The sequence below is a fragment of the Calypte anna genome, chromosome 6 (genome assembly GCF_003957555.1).
Source record: "Calypte anna isolate BGI_N300 chromosome 6, bCalAnn1_v1.p, whole genome shotgun sequence".
NCBI lineage: Eukaryota > Metazoa > Chordata > Aves > Apodiformes > Trochilidae > Calypte > Calypte anna.
The window spans coordinates 35280340-35305360 of NC_044252.1; the positions used below are offsets into that span (position 1 = coordinate 35280340).

At 38.7% G+C, this 25021-nt stretch overlaps 1 protein-coding gene across 3 annotated transcripts in view; it reads left to right on the forward strand.

Annotated features, from left to right (window-relative positions):
• INPP5A (inositol polyphosphate-5-phosphatase A) overlaps window positions 1-25021 on the forward strand; it is a 155318-nt gene that overhangs the window by 123104 nt on the left and 7193 nt on the right. For all 3 annotated transcript variants that reach the window (XM_030453528.1, XM_030453529.1, XM_030453530.1), the window contains 4 exons: window positions 4824-4919; window positions 5256-5330; window positions 16305-16378; window positions 24868-24979. In XM_030453528.1, the coding sequence (XP_030309388.1) occupies window positions 4824-4919; window positions 5256-5330; window positions 16305-16378; window positions 24868-24979 (357 nt within the window). The remainder of the gene's footprint in view (window positions 1-4823; window positions 4920-5255; window positions 5331-16304; window positions 16379-24867; window positions 24980-25021) is intronic.

The window sequence follows — 25021 nt, forward strand, 5'->3', positions numbered from 1 at the left end:
AAAAATACATACAGTCCTTTGCTTAGTAAGCTGGAGTAAAAAAAGGTCAAGCGCTGTGAGGATTTCCAGCAAGGAATTTTTCAAGCTGGTATTGCTGCTTGGCCAAAGGAGAAAAATAATGGAAGGGAAGTAATAAAAAAATGTCTGAACATACCTCAAGAAGTTCACACATCATAGGACAAGATTACATATATACAGAAGATTTCCATAGGAACAATTCCTGTAATTATGGAAAAGTAAATAATTGCCTTTGAAAATTCTTCCAGTACTAGGACCCTCCGTGATATCAAGTAATGATGCTTAATGCTGGAGGATTGTCAGGAGTAGGGAAGGGATTTTCCCAGCAGACTGCTACAAAGTTCCAGATCTGCTAGTAGGGTAGGGTTTATTGAGATCTAATCAAAGTCTTGAACTTATTTGAAACTTACTATCAGCATCAGCAAGTGAATTTTAACTGAGAGGTTGGAAAGGGGACTGGGAACCCATTGTCTGAAAACTTCACCTTTCCTGCCCAACAAAGATTTGTGGGATCATTTATTTTAGGGACATGTGAGGTCTTTGGGAGCATAAAGATAGGGTCCTAGAGCTAAGCTTTTTTTGTCACAAATGCAACCCAAAGAGGTATTATAAAACCAAAATACTCCTTTGCCACATACCAGCGAAGGGGTCATGCAATGGCCAGCAGAGTTATGTGGTAGGTCTTGGGCAGCTTCTGGGCCAGATTTTCACAGGGCTCGAGTTGGTGTTGCTGTAAACTGCCCGGGAAGTTAAATCACTTCTGAAATAATACAGGCGACAGTGCCATGTAATTTACATTGATTGCTATCAGAAGACAGGCCACACATGTGCCTCATAAGCAGCGCAGGAGGCTTCACTCTCCATCCTGACCAGATACTCTATTCCCGCTCCTCAGGCAGTGCTCAAAGAGCAAGTGATGTCAAATGTTGATATATTAGGTGGCTTCTCATTAATATTTTTTTATTTTGTTCTGTATTCAACTAACATTTATCTCACTGCTAAGTTAGATTCCTGCTCCTGGAAGCTTACTAGTATTAAGGGCGTAGTAGCATCTCTAAGACATTGCTATTTCCACACAGCTAAAGCTAACTCAAGCTGATATGTAGTCTGAGGAATGTTTTTTTTCAAGTAAAAGTGTGTCCTCTCAGATGTGTTTTGCTTGCTTCACAATGGGGAGTTTAGCTCTGTAATTTTCCAGTTTGCATCAGCTCTATGTCCAAATACCTCTACAAGGTCTTGAAAAATTTGCTAAAATAAGTGTCTACTTCAACAGCAGATAAAATTAAAAGCTAGTGTTAATTGTCCAGTAAATGTAAGCTAAATGTACAACTTTAATTGACTCAGAAAGTTTACCTTTGTTTTTCTTGCATGCACATTGTACTTCTCTTACATAACATGATTTGGTGAATTTACTGCGAGTATATTCCAAATACCCCAGAAATCCTGTCAGCCCCTTAGAGGTGAGGAGGAGCTAGCATGTTAGCATTCTTCAGACCCTGCACTTCCTTCTTGGCACTTTTATCATCAAACACTTCTGGTTTAATCTGTGTGGCTTACTGGAAATTGCAGTTGCAAGTTTTGCTGAACTACTTTTTTAATTATAAATGAGCAATGAATATATTCTACCTTTTTTTTCTTTTTTTTTTTTTAAGAAAAAGAATTCAAAGTTCAAAGAATGCTCTTTTTAGAGCAATTCAAATCAATGGGAGAAGTGATAAGCATCTTTAGAATCAGACAGAGGCAATAGGGAAGTTTTAGTCTGTTCTTGGATACTGGATTTTTAATTTTAAAAAAATTGTTGAAGTAATTACAAGCATGCAATCACTCAGCTCACATATCAAGAGGTGGACTCAGGAGTCTAAAACATGTTCAGAAAGCTGGAGTGCAAAATCAATGAAAAATCAGCTACAATTTTCAGCAGAGAACTACTAGCAGGAACCAGTAGTACAATTCACAGCTGTTTAGGGTGTTTACATATAAATGCAGTATACAGAACAATTATATAATATAGTGTGTGTATGTTTTATGTATATAACACAATTGTTTTCATGTTTTCATCCCTTTTTACTGTAAGTATGCAGAAAACCAGTGCAAAACATTTTGTTGTGTTATAGATACATATTTATCAGAGCAGATGTATTTTGGAAGGTTGTATTTATGCTGTAAATCAAAAGGTTTTCAACTTCTGATGACTGCAGAGTTTAGAAGAAATTCCCATTTTGTCTCTTGTTAGTGTAAAAAAAACCTTCACTTCTAGCTTTGTATAGCAGTGCATTTTATTGTTCCAAGACGGTTTTCAGAAAATTTATTGCTATGTTTGACAATTCAGTACACAGAAGTTATTGCAAAGGATCATTTAAAAATTAATATTTAAAAAACACTATGTGGTGCATCTACCTGTGTGGACACTGTATGCGAAAATGGGAACAAGACACCTCTGTGTTGGCTAAGCAGAAACTGAATACCAGGTTCTCTCTGCAACTCTTTAACCAAATCTTGTTTCCCAAAGCGAAAAGAACTTTTTTTAAAAAAGATAACTTGGGTAGATTTTTGATATCTGATTTTCCCTCTCCTGCATTTGAAAAGAATACCTTTGAGGGAATACCCAGAAAGAAGCAGTGTATTTTCATAGCAGTTTGATTTTCTTTGCCAGTAACAAAAAATCCCTTCGTAAGTAGACTTTTCTAAGAAGGCACATGTTCCCCAAAGTTTTCTGCTTGGGTGACTACGACTTTGTAGAAATTGAAAGGAGGAGTTAAAAAGGAGTGCTCCAGCTTGTATAAGAAATGAACCTTTGCCCAATCACTTTTTGTCTGTGAATAAGGTAACTTTTTGTGCTTGTGAAATTTGAAAGCTATAAGATATGTGGGTCCTTTCTCTGTATTGGTTCTCAAGAGCTGATCACGGGTTTTTTTCTTTCTGAGACAGCCTGAAGTTGTGAGATAAAGCAGCTCAGAAAAAAAAAATTCTCAAGCAGATGCCTTTAAGAGACAGAAATCATGAATTTCTTGAATTGTAACCACTCTGGGGGTAGCTACAATGACTTTTTGACAGTGACAGTAACTCTGCCTTGTCTTTTCGAGCCCTTCTTTGGCCCATTCTGCCTGGAAAGCTGCTTAAGCACACTTAAGCGCATTAGCATTTGGATGCTCTGGGACCGTATTGACCCTCATTTGGAAAGTTTAAATGAGTGAAAGATGGAGCGATTTGTTAGGGCTTTAGAAACCAGCTTTAGAGAGCGGCAGGTTTTCCGCTTTGGTTTGTTCGGGTGCTTGTTCTAATCTGGTGTGCTGTTTAGAGGCAACCAGACTGATTTGTGACACATGAGCCCAAAGCCCTATTTTGGGGGGCTTGACCTGATTAGCTAATCTGTGCTTTGAATTTCAATAGCCACTATGGGAGGGAGCAGGTTGGGAATGGATGGCTGGTGGATTACCTCACCGGTGTCCCCACAGACACAGGTAGTAGAAATAACAGTAATGACATGTCCAAATGGACCCAGCAGACGAGGGTGGGTACAAGGGAGAAGTGAGCAGTTCTATGCTCCAAATAAGCGGTACCGAAAGTGCAGTCTCCCTGATGGTCTAGACCCTCTCCCCCTCACTCACAAGACAGAGCTGTCTTGAGCTAGATGCTGCTGCCATCTTTCCTCTCCTCCAAAGCCCTCCAGAAAAACAACCTTAAAGTCCTGCAGAACAGACAGAGTTCTCCCCGGGCACCCTAGGTCAGTGTCTGTGTGAGCAGTACTTCTTCCTCCAGTGAAAACTGATTTCACACACCCTTATGGCCATGTTGGTGCCATGGTTGTGCCAAGTTTTTTTAGGCTAAAACCCAGAGTTAGATGTTTCTAATCTAGAGGCATAACGCTGCTTTTGGGTGGGAGTGAACAATCAAGAAAAATTTGTCTTGAAGGAACATCACCTATTCAGTGGGATGGGGAATTGGTACCTGCTCACAGACTTGAAGGAAAAAAATTAGATTTTTTACTTAGACATTTTTTAATTTTTACTGAATCACACCCAAGTTATCCTTTAAAAATTGCTTAACTTGTTCCTTTTTCTTTGTACTATGGCAAACAGCCTGCTCTATGTTATTCTCCAGGTCAGCCTTAATTGTCATTGAAGTGGACCCCAACCTGCTGAATGGCAAATTAATCAAGGCCTGACACTTCCTCAGAAATTGGAACATTGGTACCTCTGTGCCTGATAATGTGTTGGTTTATCATGTGTTTTAGACACCTAGTCTGCAAAATATCTGGAAATGCGATGTTCTCTCTTAGTTTTTTGTGTTTTCGAATTTGCTCCCCAGAGTGAACTGAAACTTAACATCAGACTGTGTCAGTGTTGGTCAGAAGTAATACTTGAAACACAGATTTAAAAGGCAGAAATTTTCACAAACAAGAATCAACTTGCAGAACTGTAGTGCCAATGTAGTAACCAGCTTTAAGAATGCAGCACAGAAACCAGCAGGACTGTGGAGTCTTTAGCTGTAGGAAATGGCTTTTGCAGATGTCTACAAGTGATCTGTGATACAGTGTCAGAACTCTGAAAGAACCTGTGTGCAGGGTAGTAAATTTAATTAATATTTTGCCTTATTTGATTGATACTGTCTTAATATTGCCTGTTCCTCTCCAAACAGTGATTCAGTTTACTGTTTTAAACCCATCATGAGCAAAATGCTAAATTTGAAGTTTTGACCTATTTTCAAGTGGGCATTGAAGATAGCTGGATGGATAAAGTTCAGTGAAACATGGCCTTATGTTGCATATAAACTACTTTGCCTTTCTCCCCTTGTTTTTTTCTTAGACACTATGTGCAAAGGCTACAATGCAGACTATCCGTGCAGCTGACACAAATGAAGTAGTCAAGCTAATATTTCGTGAATCTGATAATGACCGAAAGGTAAACAACTTAATGCCTTCTGTACCCCTGTGCAAACAGAAATGTTGTTGAATGTTCACTTCCTTTCTTACAAAGCATGAATATAGTTGTTTCAAACTGATAATTTGAAGGGAGGGGAGGGATATAGATTGTCACACCTAATGCTCAGTTAATTGGATCTTTTTAAGTGATTGCCAGTCAACCAAATGGGCAAGCTGACAAGGAGCTTCAGACACATAGGAATGTCATGTAGTTCTAAAGGGTTGCGTGACTCTTAAAGGGTCACTTCCAACAGCTGTGTGTTAGGTAACCAAGTCCAAGAGATCTACTGATGTTTCCCCTCTCTTTTTTTTTTAGGTTATGCTACAACTAGAAAAGAAGCTCTTCGATTATTTTAATCAAGATGTATTTAGAGACAACAATGGCACTGCGGTAAGTTCATTGCTATGCACTTTTGAAGGACTAAGTGGGAAACTCACATACCAACTGTGTTTCTCTACCAGCCCTTTATCATTATCAACCCTCCTGTCTACAAAGTGAGAAAAGATAATTCATCTAACACAGTAATTGCTCCAAATTGCCTACTCACTTAGCCAGTTATTTTGTGTGCATCTTCTTAACTTTGGCATCTGTTTACCTTCCTTAGCGTAGACAAAATTGTAAAGTATATATGTGTGACCAATTTGCTTCTCTTCTCTGTTTTCTGGTCTACGTGTCTTCAAGCATCCTGTTTCTTTAATAGCTCTTCACAGTATACCATGGTAACTGGGGAAAAGACCGTAACGCAAAGCTGCTCTGAAAATACAATATCTGGGTCTTCTGAGTGTACAAAGTAATAGGAAAACCTGAATAAACAGAATAGAAAGCTCAAACCCTGCAGCAGACTGGCACTGTTCAGGCATTCATGTAGGGTTTCCTAAGAGGAGGAAGCATGCAGGGAGCATGAGTGTAATAATGAGGACTACAATTTTTCTGTGGAGAGTGGCTTTGTATCTACTTTAAGGTAATTTTATTTCAAAATGTAACCACTTAATTTTGGAAAATCTCTGTATCATTGCTTGCAGCTTTCTCAATTTCAACTAAGACTCTAGGAGTTATGTATCTAAGGTAAAACATTAAGCATTCAAAAAGAAGAAAAAAAAAGAGTTGAGCAGAGATAAAAATGAGAAATGTGCATATTGCATGTGGGAGCATGAATGTGTATTCCAAGGGCCAGACCCCCTGCTGGTGGAAGTTGGCCCAACTTCACTGATGTCAGAAGAGATAGTGCTTCAGCACCTGTTGACACACATCCTGTTGGCTGAGAATGCTGTCCCTCCTCACAGCACATCTGCCGCCAGAAGTACCTGTCCAGGCAACACATCTTAAAACACAGCTACTGTGTTTAGGGATTGTTTTTCTTCAGATTTACAAGGTGAATACATCCTTGGGAAATGCATAACATTTCTTTCCCTGATGTTTTTCAGAATGTTTGGAGACATTTAATTGGAAGTAATAACATTAATCCCAATTGCTGTCTCCATACTAATCCCATTCCTGTCCCAGATTTTCCTCTACATATATTACTATTATAATTTTTTTAGCTTTTTAAAAAATCACTCAAATGGGCATTTCCAATTTTTCCCAGAATGTTTCTGCGGCTGATCAAAGCTATTCTTGTTGCTGCTGTTTACCAACTCCTAGTGGCATTTTAGATGAGGGCTGTTTTGACTTCACATACGTGGGTGTGCGGAGGCACAGGCAGAATCCCACTTAAGCACATTCCTTTTCAAAATCAGCAGTTATTTCATTCATGCATCAAGAAGTGGGAAATCTTCCAGATCAAACATGGAAGGAAAGATAAACGATATAATGAGCCATTGGAGATAATCTAATCTTCATGGTCTACTTAAACACACAGCACCATGATCACTAAAAACAAACTACCTATCTAAAAGGATAAATGTCTGTGTGCCGAATTCAACCCAAAAAATCCATCGCATCCTTCATCAACTGCTGGTCTTGTACCATCCTGACAGAAATTTAATTCAAGCTGGCTCCTGAAAATAATTATTGTATTTTAAGAGTAGTAATCATTGGTCGGGACATGATTGAATGTGTCCATGCCTATTGACTTTTTCTATGATTTATAGCTTTGTGTAGTCGATATACCCATCGAAATTGTATAATTAATTATAAGTGGGGCTGTCAGGTCTGCAGGATGGAGTGCCCTGATGAGTATTTGGGAAGATTAAATTTTCCTTAGCTGTACCAATGCAAGGCTTGGGAATTTTCTCAGCACTGTGGCTGTTGGATATAGATGTTTTCTGTGTATTTAGCAACGCTGTAGCTCAAAATCCATTGATTTTTCTAAGGGTATCTTTTTTATCAGTGTGGTGTCTCTTCAGTAACATTGGAATGTGTACAGACCTGACAAGACCTGACAAATATTTATTATCAACAGGCTACTTTATCATTGTCCATACACAGTTATTCCTTCTTTTTTACATTGTAATCAACAAAAAGAATACTAAGATGCATTTCTAAAAATGAGTGGGTTTTATGAAAAATCTGATATTGTTAAACAGAAATTCAGTTTGAAATGCATACAGTAATCTGTCAGGTCTGATTTTTCCAAATTAATCTGTATCTTATCCAGACCTTCTTGTAGCTTATTTAAAAAGTTAGCTTAGCAGTTACCTATATTTATTATCTTGAAGTGCAGTGACCATTCTGTATCATTTTACTTCAGAAAGGAACACCCAGATTTATCATTCTCTGTAGGGATAGAAAAAAAGAGAAAACCCTCTTGAAATAGCTTTAGCAGTAATGCACAAGTGTCTTAATATTTAATTCATATATTCTGAATCGTACATCAAGGTTGTAGTGCATCAGATGGGCCAGTGTGTAACTCCTGTAACTACAACTATATCCCTTGTGTGTTGCTGCTTCTCATCCACCCACATTCTCTAGTAGATCTACACTTTTGCCATCTTTCTTTTGAAATTCTTTAAGCATTTATGATAGATCAGGCTGTAATTATTTTTTCCCGAAGTATCTTGCATTTGCAATTTCCCTGTTAATTTCAAAACAATCAAAAGCTTATTTAATGAAAAAATAATCAAAAGTACCATAGCTTAATGCTGTTTTTTTCAGTAATCAGTTAAATAAATATATAGTAAGAATATAAAAACTCTTAACGATTACAGAGTAATGATTTAATCATTAGGAATTGCTTTATAATCTTTAACCACAGTCAGAAATGAGAAATGGTGCATACATTCCTGTCCATCACATGAACCATATTAACGAATCAGTCCAGATAGAAACTAATGTGCTGTCCATAAGAATTTGACCACAACTGTGTCATGAAAGTAATCAGTTAATTACTTATCTTAAGAGTTTAACCTGATATTGTTCCTACTAAAACTGTAATCTCATTTGTCCATTGATGTTCATGAAAATTGGTGGCTGGTTAGGTATCTGTGCTGGCTCCTCTGCTCATCCCTGCTGCCTGCTGTCCTTTGCTGCTCTTGGGCTCTCATGGGGACGTGTCCCTTGGCAGTCGGTCACCAGAACAGGACTGAGGGGGCTGCTGGTGATCAGATGACTCGGAGCACTCTGTTATCATTACTGACATTCATTCTGAAACAAATTCAAGTTGGATACTCAGAAAAGCGCAATAATCTATCTCCAGCACAAATGTCTGTGAGATGGAATTGGTTCCATTTCTTATTTAATAGTTATTATGATGCTAAAAAAAAAAAAAAAAAACAAAAAGCTTCACATTGCTGCCCCAGTGGTCCTTCAGCAGTCCTAGAAGTCCCTTTTCTGCATGGAACAAAGAGTGAACTTCTTCAGAGAGCAGTTCTTACTTATCTTCTATGTTTTGAACAGTGAAATCATGCTTTGAAGGTAGATTCCCATCATCCAGTGTGTCTGTTTAGCTTCAACTGGTATGGTATGAGAAGAGAATTATAATGTGCTTTAAAAATTAATGAAGTTACAAAGATGTTGTTTTCCCTGTGCCAACTAATAATTCAAAGTGATCTATTATGTTTCTAATTAACTTACAGGTGTTATTACAAACAATTCAGGCAAACATACTTTTAAATTACAAGTAAATTATTTTTAATATTTTTTTTCATATTTCCAGGAAATCCTGAAATTAGATGCAACTTGAGAAGAAAGGTTTAGTCCATGAGGGACCTTTATTAAGCTTTTTGTGAAAATATGTGTGCTCACGAAGGCTAAGGATCTGGCATCACTGAAAATGTATTAATCAACAGATAAGATATAGCACAATGCACTCTTCTCAACGGCCTTCGCTTTGACCCTTTTAAAGATAATGGGAATACTGTCCACTAAGAACTAGATTAGGACGATCAAGTGCATTTCATCAGGGTTTGACTTGAACCATGATCCCAGAGGTGAAAAGGCAGAACCAGCCAACCAGCCCTTGTCCAGATAAAATCTTGAATTTGATGTATAAGGGCAAATTAGGATAGAGGAAGGAAATTGATTGCTTCGGAAAACTGTTACCTAGGACTGGTCAAAAGGAAATACTACGCATCCTAGGAGAAACTGCCTCTTTTATTTAAGATGGTCATCTGAGATGCCTAATTTTCATAAATAGCTTCATCCTCTATTCCTTTACTCAAAACCAACATTCCTGTGCTTGGAATTGCATTTGCTTTAGTTAGTGGTTTGTTGATATGCCATTGGATAAACTGCAAAGTGAAAATGACAGAGATAGGAAATACTATCAATGAGTTGTTCTCAGTAGCAAATGTAAATGTTAAGTCAGATTGCAAGCAGGAGTCAATCCAGACGTGTGCTGGGTCAGCTCCTTATTGCCACTTCATGTTTCAAATAATTTAGTTGTTCTGGTGTAGAGTTTTCTCATATTACAAGATTAGAACCATGAAGTTTTGAAAAAGGCAATTTGCTTAAATGCAATTTTGCAGAGTCAGTATTTTTCCATCAAGGCAAATACAGGAACCCTGGAAGAATGGGTGCCAAAATCCAATTTTAGCATTAGAAAACAGGAGTCATTCAGACCAGGACAGCCAGTAAAGTCTCTGAGAACTGGTGCTGCTCAAGGGCTCCTCATTGCTTTCACGTGGCATTGATGTACTAATGAGCAAGGAGCATTCCTTGGAGAAATCAGGATGGAGTGCAGGATGACAGGAGCTGTAGTCCCTGTGTTTGGAAGCTGTCGAGCTGCATTTCAGATGTTGGGCCTCTTGGTCGGATGGGATGTTTGCTTCTGCAGAGCAGTGCTTGGCAAGGAGCCTGTGCAATGTGACAGACACTTTTGTTGTCAGCAGAATGTTGATGCACCCGGGTAACTGCTGCTGCATGTATGAGAGTCTGCAGTTAACCTGATCCTGTGCGTTTTACTTCTTAACTAACTAGTTTATATTTTATGTCTACTTTAGTCTGCTTGTTGAGAACTAATGACCTCAGTAGTACAGCAGGATTCTGATTATTTTTTTTTCCACATAACAAAAATACTGCAGAGTAGGATCTGGGTTCTCTGTTTCATGTTACAGATCAGAGGGTGACTGAGCCCTGGGGAGCTGCCTGCAGGGAGTTTAAATTCCAGTTTATCCATTATAGTGGTTTCAGCCTGAAGTCTGTGGACTTGGATTGAAATGACCCACACCGGGCAATTTGAAAGATTATATATGCAAAATCCAAGCATGTGAAATGTCTCAAAGGGCTACAGCCTCCTCTGGAAAAATGTAAGGGAAAGGTTTGATCCAAATCAGTGTTCAGGTGTGTGCATGTACTACAGGACCAACAAACATCATGAGGCACTAAAGTGTCTTTCAGAATGAGAAATACGCCAAGGCAAGCTCTAATGAGACAGAGCCAGTAGTGGTCCCCAGTAATTACTCTAGTGATCAGTAGACATCAAGAGAAAGTGTGATTCTTTCTAGACATTTTAAGCAACCTAACTGTTTCTTTAGCAGAAATATTTAAATGCATTTTCCAGAGCAGTTTTCTGAAAAAGTTGGAATACTTATCAGAAAATGTTCATGTCCACCACTGGAGTGTCCTCTGAGAGAGAGAGGACTTGTCAAAACAAGAACAGAACAGCATTGTCCTCGGGGAGCTTCAACTGAAATCAAAGATTTTCTCAATTAGTCCAGGCACAGGGAGCCTTCACTGCTCACAGTCTTATATTGCCGTTGCCTAACTCTTCTAATTCTTGGAGAAGTATATTTGGTGCAGTTTCTCTGTGTGCCATATAGGCTCATATATGTAGGAGTTTATGATTTGATAGCACTGCTGTTAAGGATGTATAAACTAATTCACAGAAATATACAGAAATGTAGCAGTATACAAATGCAGTGTAAATGGTACGCACATATTCAATAATTTTGTCTTTTTTCTGCAAAACATAATTTTAAAGAATGGCTTTGTGAAAGAACAGTAAGATTTAAAAATTGTGTAATGATTAATTTTACAAAGCCATAGCTAAGAAAACCAGTACCTTTAAAATAAGTCCAGAGTGGAGTTGTGTATGACATCTTCATGGATAAATAGGAGGGGTCAGCATTTCCACAGACCCCAGCATTTGAAGTCTGCTGAATCAGTTTCTAAATATTTTCGTTTGACTGGAAAGCTAGATAACTATTTCTGTATTTCCAGCGCCTCTTGAAAAAGATTTTTTTGCTATATAAGGCTGGCAAAGGAGGTTCCAGTGCCCAATGTCTACATATTTTAATTCTCTAAGGTAATTTCTGTATGCTCATCTCCTGGTTTTGGTCTGAAACTTCATTTCCCTCTCACAGCTGTGAATTCTCTGGTGGGCCCTGCAGATGGATTTGATAAATGCTGCTAATATCACCTTCTGCTCTACCAATGATCTGACTTTGGTCTGTAGGTCTTGATGAGTAATTGCCGTTGTTCTACTCCAATGACTGAATTAAGTTGCCCTGTTTTAAAGCGTTTGTTCATGTGTGGTTGTAGGCATGGTGGCCCATTGCATCGTAGCAGTGGACATCAACCTTTGAACGGCACCTTGTCACTTGAAGCAAGCAAAGTTACCTTCATTTTTACAACCAGCTAAACACCACTAGAGTCCTTTCATCACTGCCAAGCTGCATAATACCAAAGTGCAGTATTCCAGGTGATTGTTACCTTTGGGCAGAGTACAGCCTGATTCTCCACACAGGGCCCGGGAGCTGCGGGACCAAGCACGGCCTCCCCAGTTCCAGCCCCAGGGGAAAGGCTGGGGGTGCTGAGCAGCCCTCCATCCAGCCCTGCTGCCCCTGCTTTCAGGGAGAGGACCCAGATCCTGCAGAGGATGTCCATCATTGGGCAGTGCCTCGTCCTTCAGCCTTGCAGGTAAATGCACTTGAATAACGTAGTGCTGGCAGGAAGAAGGGAGGGAAAAACACAAACTCTCTTCAGAAGCTTTTACAGGTCACACAGTTCCTTTGATGATTCCCTTAGGAGGGGATGGGCACTGCAGCTGATACTGTCAGCAGTCCTAAATGCTTCTAATTTCACTCAAACTAGAGAGGAATACCCTTTTCAGCAAACACAGTCATTCTTCAGTTTGTGTGGGGAACTTCACTGATAGTTTCCTTTCAGGTCAGTGGGAGCTCGAGCATACAAGCTAAAAAAATCATGAAGTTTACTAAAGGGAAATAGATGACTTGAGGTTACAAAATACTGTCAGTAAGTTGTACCTGTTTTTAAACATCATACTCTGCCCTATGAAGTTTTTCTCAGAGTCGCAGGGCAGCAGATGAGTCTGTCTGCCTTCCTGCACGTGCCACATGTCTTACCCCTGTGCCTCACTACAGAGACGTTACTCACAGATATGGGTGGTATTTTCATCTGGAAGATGTTAATCAAACATTTGTATTGGGCTGGTCACTGGGCACGTACAGCAAATATCTTGACACAGTATCAGCAGGTCAGTGGTTACAGCAGGTAGACCATAGGCCCTGCATCATCCTTGCTGTCAGTTAAGTATAAATACATTGGTGAAATTGAGTTGGGGAAAAAAAACAGTCTTCTGAACCGCCAGTGACAAACAGTTCTGGATTTAACTTCCAGCCACAGCATCTTAAAATCTCTGTAATTGCTCAAATTACCCCAGTGTGTCATGTAACACCTTAAAGATTTGGTTCTTACAGATGTTCTTAAAATTAGTAAATTAAATAGAACAATACATTGATTTTTAGTTTTGAACTTGTTATTTTTCATCTTTAAGGCATACAGAGTGACAGACATACTCATGTTTACTGTTACAGCCATGACATTATTCGCAATGCTGTTTAGTGTACATTATGGAAATAAGTGAGCAATCTGTGCTGGAAGTTTCCATGAACAGAGTATGTTCCAGGTGTCTTTTTTTAAATACAGTGCTACATTCTTTAAAAATGACATTACCTTGTGAGATTCTGACTGCTCCTCAATATCATCTGGCCTGTATTAATTTTCATTCCTTTCTGTAGTTCCAAGAAGCTCCAGATACCTGTGTACCTGTCATTGAGCAGATACAATTAAATTACACCTGTGTGAGGTCCCATTCCTTCTCTTCCCAAGTTGTGCTGAAGGAAAGTGAGATTTTGAACTGTTTGTGACATGACCTAGTAAATGCCTTGGTTTTTCACCAATAGTCTTGCATTTTAGGGCTTAAATGAGAACTCAATGGCTTTTTAATTTAAAAGAAAAAAAAAAAGTTAAAACATGCCCTCATGCCCTTTTACAGAAACACTGGAGTTTCCTCAAAATGCACAGTTCCAAGTTTTCATCATTACCTTCCCCACTGTCTGCAGTGGTAAATACTACCAGGTAAATAAAGAAAACCTGTTAGGTGGGCTCACACTGGGCAGTCCTGAACACACAGGTAGCTTGTCATTGCTCTTCCTAAGAATGAGCAGAAGACTGTTTGCATAGTTTGTGGACACATTTGAACAGGTTACAGATGCTGTTACATAGTCACCTATTTTTTCTAGGGAAAAAATAAATAATTTGTTAAAATTGAAGACTTATTTAAAATAGAGCACAAAATAAAAGTTTGTGCAAATCATTCAGTGAAAATATTTCACTGTTTTACATGTGAGGATGAACCGACTGCAAGGAGCTTTCCCTAAATATTTGTTCTAGGCACCTGGTTGGACTTTGACATCCAGCTGGGTCATATTGAGGTTTTGGCTTTGTCATTTCAGGTTAAAGATGTCCCTCTACCTGGGGAAACTTTAGGAACTGGTAGGCAGACAATACAGTATTGTTCCTGTTTTCTGTCCTCGCATCACCAGTGTCTGCAGCTCATCTGCATAGCACAAACACAAGTGAACAAGCAACTGCAGCAAATAAACATGAGAAACTTCCTTGGATAATAATGCACATCTGAATGCTTAGTCCCCTAAACCCCAGCCTTCATTTAGTTTGCAAATATCATCATAGCAAGAACAATCTGAATGTATAAATTTTTGAAAGTGTGAATTGGTGTGAGAGGACAATGCAGCCATTTAACATTGCCAGCCCTTGGAATGCCCATGAGTAATTTATACCATTGTGTTCTATGGAGCATTGTTCTTTTATTCAGTCCACGCAGTTTTCACACTCCAGAAATAGCCCTCTTCCTACTGACGCTTCCACTTTCCTTCTCTGCTCTGTTGATTTATCAACAGTAGGAAAAATGTATTTGCACTGCGTCGACATACATTTCAAAGAAAAATTTTTACTGGGGATGGTAGATTTTTTTCCTGAGCTAGATTCATGTTGGGCAGATAATATCTCTAAGGTGGAGGCAGGAGGAGCAGGAAAGTATGATAACATTTGTTTGCATAGCCAGTTAGTACTTACATATTGTGGTTACACATCTGTCTGTACATACTTAAGCACAGGACCACAGTCTGGAAATATGCATGATGGACCATTTTTTCCTGAGGTATGAGATTGCTTCAGTAGGAATAGTGGGTGAATCATCCAAACATTTTTAGGATTGAGCATATTATTTGAAACATACCATAGGTTTCCACACAGATGTTTATAAATTTAGCCAATTACCTTGGAAACTTAGGCTTTTGATCAGATTTTAAAACATATAAAAATTTTCTGCAGTTACTAATATTGCAAAACCTTTTCCAGCATATCCTCATGGAGTTTGGTGTCAGATGCACTCAAACAGGGAAAGTTGCCTGTTATTTGGCATTCTGTTGTAGAAGTGGGCACATAAAGCAGCACAGCAAGAAGCTGACGCAGGCCAGGTGGGCCTTAGAGAGGCAGCTAATCAGGAGTGCAGGTGGTTCAGGTAGCTGCTTTTCACAGAGATAATTAATGTGTACAAGTAGCTGCTAATTGCAAGTTTCAGGAATGATTTATGAGGTGGCAGAGGGGAAAAAGGGACACAATCTAATTTCTTTGGGAACCTCTGCCATTCATACAATGGTATCAGCACATCTGTGAGATGGGACATGATTAATGAAGATTGGGCAAACATGGCACCATCACACAGGACATGTTGGGTGACATCTTGTCAAAATAGAAACTGGCACTGAGAGCGACAGCCAGTAACCGTGCAGATGATGAGCTTTTTGTCTTTAACTCGCTAACGCGCTCGGACGTCAGGCTTCACACCAGCCATGGTTCTGATATAAGGTCTTTTATGTCCATCAGAACAATTCTTGGTGTAATCTGGGTGATTATCATTGACTTGCTATGAGCACATTTGTGTTTATGAACAACAGGCAGCACCTATTTTTTTTCTCTATAGAGGCCTGGGGGAAAACAAATTTGGCAACCACTAGTATTTTATTTATACAGGACATTAAATCTAGACTTACAAACATCTCTGTTAAATGCCTGCTTCTAGTACTATATCTTGGCTGCTGCCTGGGAACACATTTTACTTATTGTCACGCCCCTCTTTCTGCTATCTGGCATGACCACCCAAAATAGGTGTACAAAAACACTGCTTGTCTTTGCTTAGGAAGAGTGGTGTGCACATCCTTGTGTTTATTGTGCCTTCTTATCTGAGCTAAAGATAATATAAAGTAATATTACTTTTGGTGGCATTTTTGTGGGCTGGTCAGCATATCAATTTGCTGTACTTTTAATGCTAGTTTGGCTTATCTTTGAAAAGATAGCTAATAAAATTTGAAATAATTTAGCAATCTTGAAAAAGTAAGTGTACATATAGGTCACTGCTGCAAAGCACCAGTGTTGTATTTCACTGTGACGAGAAGGAATATTTTGAAAACTTTTCTCAATTAATGGTTAATGTGTCGAAATACTACTGAATGTTTTGCACTTTGTTTTATAAATCAGTGTACCAGGGATATACCTCAGCCTGTGTAATAAAAGTCTGGTTATTTCATTGTATATAATGTGGCTTTTTTAGATTGCTTTGGCTCAGCATTTAAGAGTGAATGCTTTTATTTTTATCTTTTGTAGCTTTTAGAATTTGACAGAGAGCTGTCAGTCTTTAAAGACAAATTGTATGAACTGGACATCTCATTTCCTCCAAGGTAAGACTCATATATACTCAGTTTATTTAACTATCTAGCTAAAGCATAATTGCTACTAGCACTGTAGGTCAAATGTGCATGTTCCCATACATTGAAGGAATACACTGAAGGAATGATAATGATCTTGGTTCCTGTCATAACTGTTTAGTCTTCTCATGTGCCCTCCCTCCCTGCACAAACAGTGATGGTGCAGTCTGAGTGCCATAGTGCTCAGCAGCTCACCCTTTGGATTCAGCTGATCCCAGTGTTTATGGCTGCTCTCAAAATAGACTTGATGTGGTTGTGTGCTAAGAAATGTGTAGCTACTTTTAAGAACTGGACCCAGATAAGCTGCTAAAATATGTTATTGCAATCATTAAGTCAGTCTTTGCCTCAAGGAAACTGCCCAGCAGTGGCAGGAAGGAGTAAGAGATGCAGAGGGGTGTGCAGAGCCTGATGCTGTTGTTCAGGGGACATCCAGGAGGAGTAGGGCAGGAACTTAAGAATCTGCAGTTTCAGTAAGCATATTGTTTAATTTCTGAGACTATTAGAATAATTTGGCTTTTTTAATACAGATTCATTATTTTTATCAGCTATGTCCCTTAGGTGAATTTTAGCCATGAGTAGACAAGTATTGCTTTTGTACAAACCAAGAGTTTTGCAAATGGCAGTCCTGTTCAGGAGAAATGAATGGAAAATTTGGTATATATATTTCCAAACATGTATGGCCTCTTCCCAAGAATGAAGAAGGCAAATATCACAGTTGCTTTTAAGGGAAAGAAATACTGTATTCGCAAAAGAGTTGAAGTACAGAGTTCAAGAAATCATAGGTAAAAACATACTTTTAGTATACTTTTTTAAGAGAGATACAGTATTCTTAAATGTTGACATGTTCTTTATGGACAGATAAAAAAGTATAATGTTTTGGCATGCACTAAGAAAAAATTCAGAAAACTTGCCTTTTTGTTATCATAATCTCATTATTTCTTACCAGCCAGCTGCAATACTGATTATATTGATCCCTTGGGACAATGGAAGTATGCATGGAGAGGTTACCGCTGCTCTAAATTGTTCTTATTGATTGAGTGTGATAACAGAAGACCAGCAATGTGTAGGTCTGAGTGCATTTCATTAGTTGTGCACCTGGTTAGGCTAAAAGGAGGTGAAGGGAAAGAGATGTGAATTTTTTACCAGAAATACTCTCTGTACATAGTTCTTTCCGCCAGAACAAGGTTTGGCAAAAATATGTTGTTGCATGAATGGTTTGCAGATTCTTCAAACCTCTCTGTCAATATGGTTTGGTGTCATTCTTCTCTCAGCAAAAATCAGACATTTGATGTAAGTAGGTTTATTTTTATCTTTGTATCTGTGCTGTACTTTTGGTTTCTCTGTGAAATTATGTGAACGTCTGGCCAAGGTGTAAACCCTGGAAAAAAATTTTTTCACAAATAAATCTAAATCTCAGTTGAGTTTTCATTATTATTTGAGTGGTTAGGTTTCTTGCAAACTACAGATAGACTGGATAGAACCTAGGATTTTTCTCACAGCTAGTAAGGGCCATGTCCTGAGTTGTGAGGAAGTAATAAATGAGCCTTACTCTCCTTTACATAGTGTTGGAGCAAATAGCAGAGAGAAACCTCCATGGACTAAATGCAGGTGGGACCAAAAGCTGGAACCAAAAGTCTACAGTAGCTTCCTGGTAGCCATACAGGGAAGGGCAGAGCTAGGACTCTAGCTTTGGGGAAGGAGGCAAAGAATACCTCCAAATTCAACTAAATTTGAGTGAGTCTGGGGAGGGGTAACCCAGTTACCAGGACTTTGGCCAGAACATCTGTCTAGATATCTATGTTCTTGTAAAAAAATTATGGAATCTTTGATGGCAAGAAGAACCTGCTTACAGGAGGTATGGCATAAATGGGCTCATAGTTGTTAGGGTTACTGAAGGTCCTACTTTTCATGAAACTAAGCACATTGGTTTTCCTGGGAGAAATAATATTTGTTTTTCTTCGCATTGAAATTACCACAATATGCTACCAGCTGCAAAACCAGGTATCTGAATTGGCAAAAAGCGGTGGTTTTAATGTAGGACAGTTTCTTTTAAACCTAGAACCTTTTCATTTAGGCAAGAATGAATAAATATGAGGCCTGTATGTCTTGCTTTCACTTCCTAGTAGTTTTTTCTCTGTTTTTTCCTCATTTTTTCTTTTCTTCTGAAAAAAAAAAAACAGTAACGTATCACAATTTAGCTGTTTTTATATATTGCTTGCTTGTGAACATGAGCTTAATGCATTATTTGTGTATATCCAGTCATATTTAGCTTTTGTATTTTTAACAAAGGAGGAAATTATCAGTCCTGTATATTTAGAAACTACTTCTTTAAACTTCTTGGTAGTCTTAGCTGGAAAGTGTATGGTGGATCCAGGTAGTCTTAGCTGGAAAGTGTATGGTGGATCCATTTGTTCTGTAAATGCATCAAAGGCTTCTTCATTGGAGGTAGACAGAGAAAGCTCTGGTCACTTTGAGTCAGGCTTATGGGCGGGCCTAATTAGTGAGCATTTTAATTCAGAAGGAAGTTATAAGCAGTCGTAATGATACTCTTAAGTATTTCAGAATTCAGTTTATACATGGTATTTTAATTATGGTCCATTGATTCAGTCTGTGAATTACACTCTGCTTCTGTTCTTGATCCATGGTGTTACAGCCTTATATGGTGGGATGCTGGACAACAACTAAAGACAAAGTATCTTAGTTAAAATGGTAATGAATACATGTAGTACTGCGTCTCACATATCTCAAAAATGAAAGATCGTTTAGGACAGTTTTCTCTTTTCTTTTATTTGCTTCATCGTTTGTGCATACATCTAATTGCCCAGTCTCCACAGAGTTCTAGAAATCAGTAGCACAATTGCATACATGTCATGTAAACTTTTCCCTCAGAAAGCATGCTTGAGATTCAGTGTACTCTTGAGATAAATGGAAAAGGTCACATCCCTTTGAGTCGCAGGAGACTAAGTTACTTATAAATTCATTTTTATCAGCATGAACTGTTTATTCCCTGGACTTTATGATGAGATCTTATTGATACACTGACATAGCTGGCTCTACTCTTTTCCTGACTGGGGACCTGGGATGTCCAGTCTTGGACTGCTGACTCTAGCTCTTCCTAAGAGGGCTTTGATTCCCATGAAAACCACTGAGTTTGTGGCATAAAAGTAAGTCAAGTCCTAATTAATGAAGTTATGATGCGTTGCCAAAGCCTTGGTGTGGTTGATAAAATGGCAGATGAATGAGGATTTTCAGTATTTACACTTTGGTCTTAGTTGGGTATAAATTAAATCAAAGTTTTCTTCTAGCCATTGATCCACAATTTGCCTTTTTTTCTGCCCTTTCAAAACAGTGGTTCGCTTTAAGTTTTCAAGCTACTGATCAATATGCAAATAGCTATAAATTGAATTTGAAGCTGTAAGAATAATAGCATTAAGGCAACACAGTAAATTCATTTTAATGTATATCTGAGTGGTTTCCACAGGGTCTTGATAGACTCTGTGTTAGTGAATGTGAGCTTCAGGATTCCTTCCAGTCACCTTGGTGTATGGATCCACAGCCACCTATGGACTCTCCTACCAGCCACATCTACTGAAATTTGCCAAAACCCAAGGTAGGCTGAAAGAGGAATCACAACTTAGTGAGAAATCCCAGGCTGCATACAAGTCTGCTATCTTTACACAGGTCTTCTTACAGAAGGGGTCCCCTTCTGTCCCCTACACAGGACATAAAGACCCCTTCTTTTCAGACATTACTCACTCATTCCTGTATGCCTATATTTTGAGGCCTTTTACTTTATATAGTGAATATTCATATTTTCATCTCATTACCCTTTATAATCTAATGTAGCCCATAGCAACCTTAGCCATTGGAGACTAAATACAATTCAGAATTTTAAACTGTCAGTCATGGGCTGAACAGTGTACAGCCCATCCGTGAGCAAACAGCAAGCCCAGTGTGGAAGCAGTTTGTGGTAGTCGGCAACCATTGCAGAAGGTGACAGGTATGAAAAAAGAAGTAACGACATTGTGGTCAGTCAGTATACAGGTGGGCAATTGTTACCTTTATCACTGCTCTCCATTCATTATTATAATTATTCTTGTAGCTGTTGTATAGCATAGATAGGAGCTGATTTTAGCACGAGTTCACACCCACCTGCAAGGTTTGCTTTCAGATAAGTTTGCGTGCACAGTAATCTCATGTATTAATCATTCTCGTAAAGTGACCTGTTCTTGTTTTAGGCTATGTTATTGTATTAGGCTGTCATGTAATTTACTGGTTGGACATACATTTGTGTCTTAGATATCCTCTCTGTGCTATTTTTCTGAAGCAGACCCTCTGCATTGGCAGTGTCTTGGCTCTGGCATGTTTCATCAGGAGGCAGGTTGAATCTCATTTACCCTTGGAATAGTGTTTCACCTTTGGAATTCTCTCTTACCCTGATCCCTGTTTAGTCTGTAATCTATGTATTCTCTACCTTCGTGTTTTGTCCTATGACCCTTTTTTCTATTCTAGTAAGTTGCACAATGAAACATACTTTTTTTCTGGTCTAGTTCTCACTAGAGAGTGAGCCAGTCTGCTCTGCATAAAGCGAAGCTATTTTCAAATGTGCTCACTTGTTCCTTCCCTTCTGCAGAGACCACCCAGAGAAGAACAGCTCGGCCTTTTGTACCTTCCCTGTGGGTGCCCTTGTACATATCTCAGTTATTACCCTTGGGTGATGGCTTGGCACAAGCCATCTCTCCTCCACAAGCAGGGAGGAGAGATTTCCTCCATGGGGAGCTTTCTGGGAGGAAGGTGAAAAGCTGCTGCTGCCTGAACAAAGAAAAGGGCTCTGGGTTTGTTTTTTTAAAACTGAAAAATATCCAGAGGTGCACTGGTGATACCAGAATGTTAACTCTGAAGTATATTGTAGAGGAATATTTTCCAAATACCCATCTTATGCCAGAAAGCAATATGCCTGACATAAATCCATAAAAAAGATTCAGATGAAAAGACTGTGGTGTTAACCTCCTGTTTTGTGCTATGCCCTGGATCCTGGCTGAGTCCTGTTTACCCTCCTCACCCTTTGCTGCTGGATTGCCCAGGTTACCCCTGGTTATTGTCACCTTTGACTTAGGTGGTTGGTGTGATCACCATGGTGTTAGTGTAGGAGCAGCTGTTTAACACATTGTACTTTAACTACTGTGTTTGCAGGATTGTGTTTACCCTTCTGATTTGGCTTAAGTGAGATGCATATTGTGGCCTGTTAGCTTGGCTGAGCATCATGAAGGCTTATTAGTATTTTGGTACATATGAAGCAGCTAATTTAATTCAAACAGTAACGTGTCTCATTGCTTAGCTTTAGTTCTCTGCTTCCTAAGATGAGCATACGAAGATAAATCACATGGAGTTAATGCTAGGAAGACAACTGGGGAGCCCAAACCTCCCTTTCAGATGCAGGAAAATATGAAATGGTAATTCAGTTTGGAGGAAGAAACCAAGAATCTGGAAGCTGGCAAAAATTGGATGTTACGCATAGATTGGTCAAATGGAATTCTATTGAAATCACACTCATGTACCAGCTCACACTATGATGAGTTGGGACATTGTCAGTTGAAAATATCAAAATATATTTATATCTTTGGCCTTACAACTTTCAAAGCAGCGAAAGCTTGAACTAGCAGCTTATGTTTGCTATCCCTGCTTGTGGTAAAAGCATCTCAGACAATCTGAAAGTGTCAGAGATAAAGGCAAATTGGTCCAAAATTTTCTTAGAAAATATGAAGATATCAAATAATTTTCTAATGAAAAATGCTTCAGAATATCATATGTAAGTAGAAAGACTTTTAAAGTGAGAGAAGGTTTAGTAAGTATGAGGACCCATAAGCAAGTTCAATGATAGAACATACCAAATCAAAATTATGTCTGAGCTCTTCCCATAACTAGCTCAGTTTTCATAAATGATTTATAATTTTATCTCAAATATTTTGTATTAGAAACAATTCAATGATAAAAATGTAGGGGCAATTAATAGATGAGAACAAGTGGTCTTTGAATAGGAGGTACTTCCGCTCCCTGAAACATAATAAAGTTTGCCTAAACATCAGCACATAAATCTGGAAATAGGATGCAGTTTTTTGCTTAATTTTCCCTCACTGCTGCCTTGTGGCTGTCTGTTGGTACACTTCTTACCACACTGCTGGGAACTTCGTGACCACAGGAAGTAGTATGCCTAAAGCAACACCAAAACAGATTATCAGCAGCAGGGTACATCTCTATGTTCCCTATATGGACAAAGAGCAGGGAGGCAGAGCTGCCTGTGGCAGACAGCTTTTAAAGGTAATAACACCTAACAATTCCAGAGTGAATTGTTTCTTGCTAGAAAGTACACTTCACCCATATCAGTAATGCCTTTTATCCATTCTTAAACAAAGAAAAGTATTCATTAGGAGCATTTTTCCTGATTGGAAATGCTAGTTGAGGACACAGGTATATACAGAGTACTGTTGGCTTGTTTTAAGACACTCCTGACAGGATGGTTTGTGATGTCAAGAGACTTCTTACACTGCAGTAGGTATTTTTGTAAAGGTGTCCAATCATCTTTGACAATACCTGTCAACAGCAGCAGTGCAGTAATTAGTGACACTCTAACTAGGAACCTCTAATACAGCTCTTATTTTCAAAGATCTAAATGACATAACAAACAAAACTGTCCCCAAAGCCTGTTAAGTCACAAAAAAAAAAAAAAATCCCTCAGATATTTCGAGTCATATCTAGCTATGACCACTTTCTGAGCCTATCTACAAAAGAAGCCTTCATATTCCAAAGTATTTGTGGCCTTTCTAGAGCATGTAGAGGGAGAGCAAACAGTTTTCCTAATTTTTGGGAGGTGTATGTAGTTAGCATTTTTTCTGTTATGTTTGGGTCAGCATTTCACTGAGAGTGAAACTTGCACAAGCCAGAGAGGCAGTGGTGCGAAGGAGGAAGCCTTGTTCATCCAAGCTCCTGGCCAGAGTAAAGGATGCTGCCTTTATAAAAAAGAAGATACTGCCCTACTTTCTTGCATTAAATTATTACCTACAGATAATTTTGTCTGGATAGCTTTTGAAATATTTACTTTCATCTCTGTCCCAACTGCTAGAAATCTGATTTGTCAAAGATTTGTAAACGACAGTAACTTCTTGACTGAGTGATCAGCACTGAAGACCTTGAAAAACTGGCAGAAGTTTTCACCCTGTAAGAACGTTAAGATCAATAAAGCAAATTGATAAATACCATTTCACAGAACATAGGCTCTTGGGTGAAATTCTCTAACACATAGCAGTGACAGATCATTTCAGGTACAGAACATTGTACTTAAAAAGGCATACAGTTAATGCTGCAAAAGGAAAGACTGTGTGGAATGTGATTGATTCTTATACCTTATATCATAAAGAATAGCTTCAGTCATGTGGGGTTCTTGAGTAACCAAAGGAAGAGGTTACCAGAAAAATTCAGCCCTTAAATTGCAGACAAAGAGCTTCTACTACCAATAGTATTACATCATCAAAATATTTCACAGACACTCAGAAATAAGCTGTACTTCTGTATGTCAGTGAAGCAGCAAATTGAATTCTCATAATATGTTTTGAAAATGAGTCTTGTTAGGTTTGATGAGGTGGAAAAGGTACTGAGATCACTGGTTTGTTCTAATATGTTCGGTACGCTTTTCTTGGATGTTTGCCATGGCTAATCTTTTTAATGGCAGTGTAGTTTGTAAATCCATTTGGTAGAAAGCTATACATCTCAGCTTCAGAGTATCACATCAAGTTGGGTGGTAAATAAGTTACTCTTCAAGCATGCAAACCCTTTTGTTACAATACCAGAAATGTTATTTTTACACACCTATCAGAAAAATCTTGGTATTTCCTTTATTACAGTGATAAGCAGAACAAAATGCAAATGTCATTTTAAATACACCCATACATGCAGATGTAGATAATGTGCAGCAGCCTTTCAGGTTTTGTTTAAAGACATTTATCTAGGTCAAATTTCAGTTCATTCAGGCCTAATATTCAAGAAATTGAACCTGTCACAAACACTCTAAATTTCTCCTAAACTTCTCTTTGGCTACTTAGCTGTGCCATTTTTGGAAATGGTCTGGGAAAACAGTGAGCCTTACAGCCAGCAGCCTATTCTCTACTTGAGTTGTTGTTTACCTGATTTTCATACTTTCATGTAGATAGTCTTTAACAGCTCTCAGATGCAAAAACGCAAGGTAGGAGGTGAGAGTTTTCAAATTCTATGTGTGTCCAAAGTAGGATTGTATCTATGAGAAATAGAGTACATGAGAAATGAAGGGAGAGGAGAAAAGAAAGATAAATAGGCATGTCTAAAAGGGGAGTTTGCCAGTTGGAGTTTTTATTTAATGCGGCCATTTGAGCCAGAGGTTTCAGGCTGCTTTGCAAAAAAATGGCTGATGGTTGTGACTGATCTGTTTGCAGTTACCCATACAGTGAGGACTCCAGCCAAGGAAAGCAGTACATGAACACGAGATGTCCAGCCTGGTGCGACAGAATACTGATGTCCCACTCAGCCAAGGAGCTCATTCTGAAGGTAAGTATGGACCTGCATACCTGCCTCAGACTTTTGTCTGTC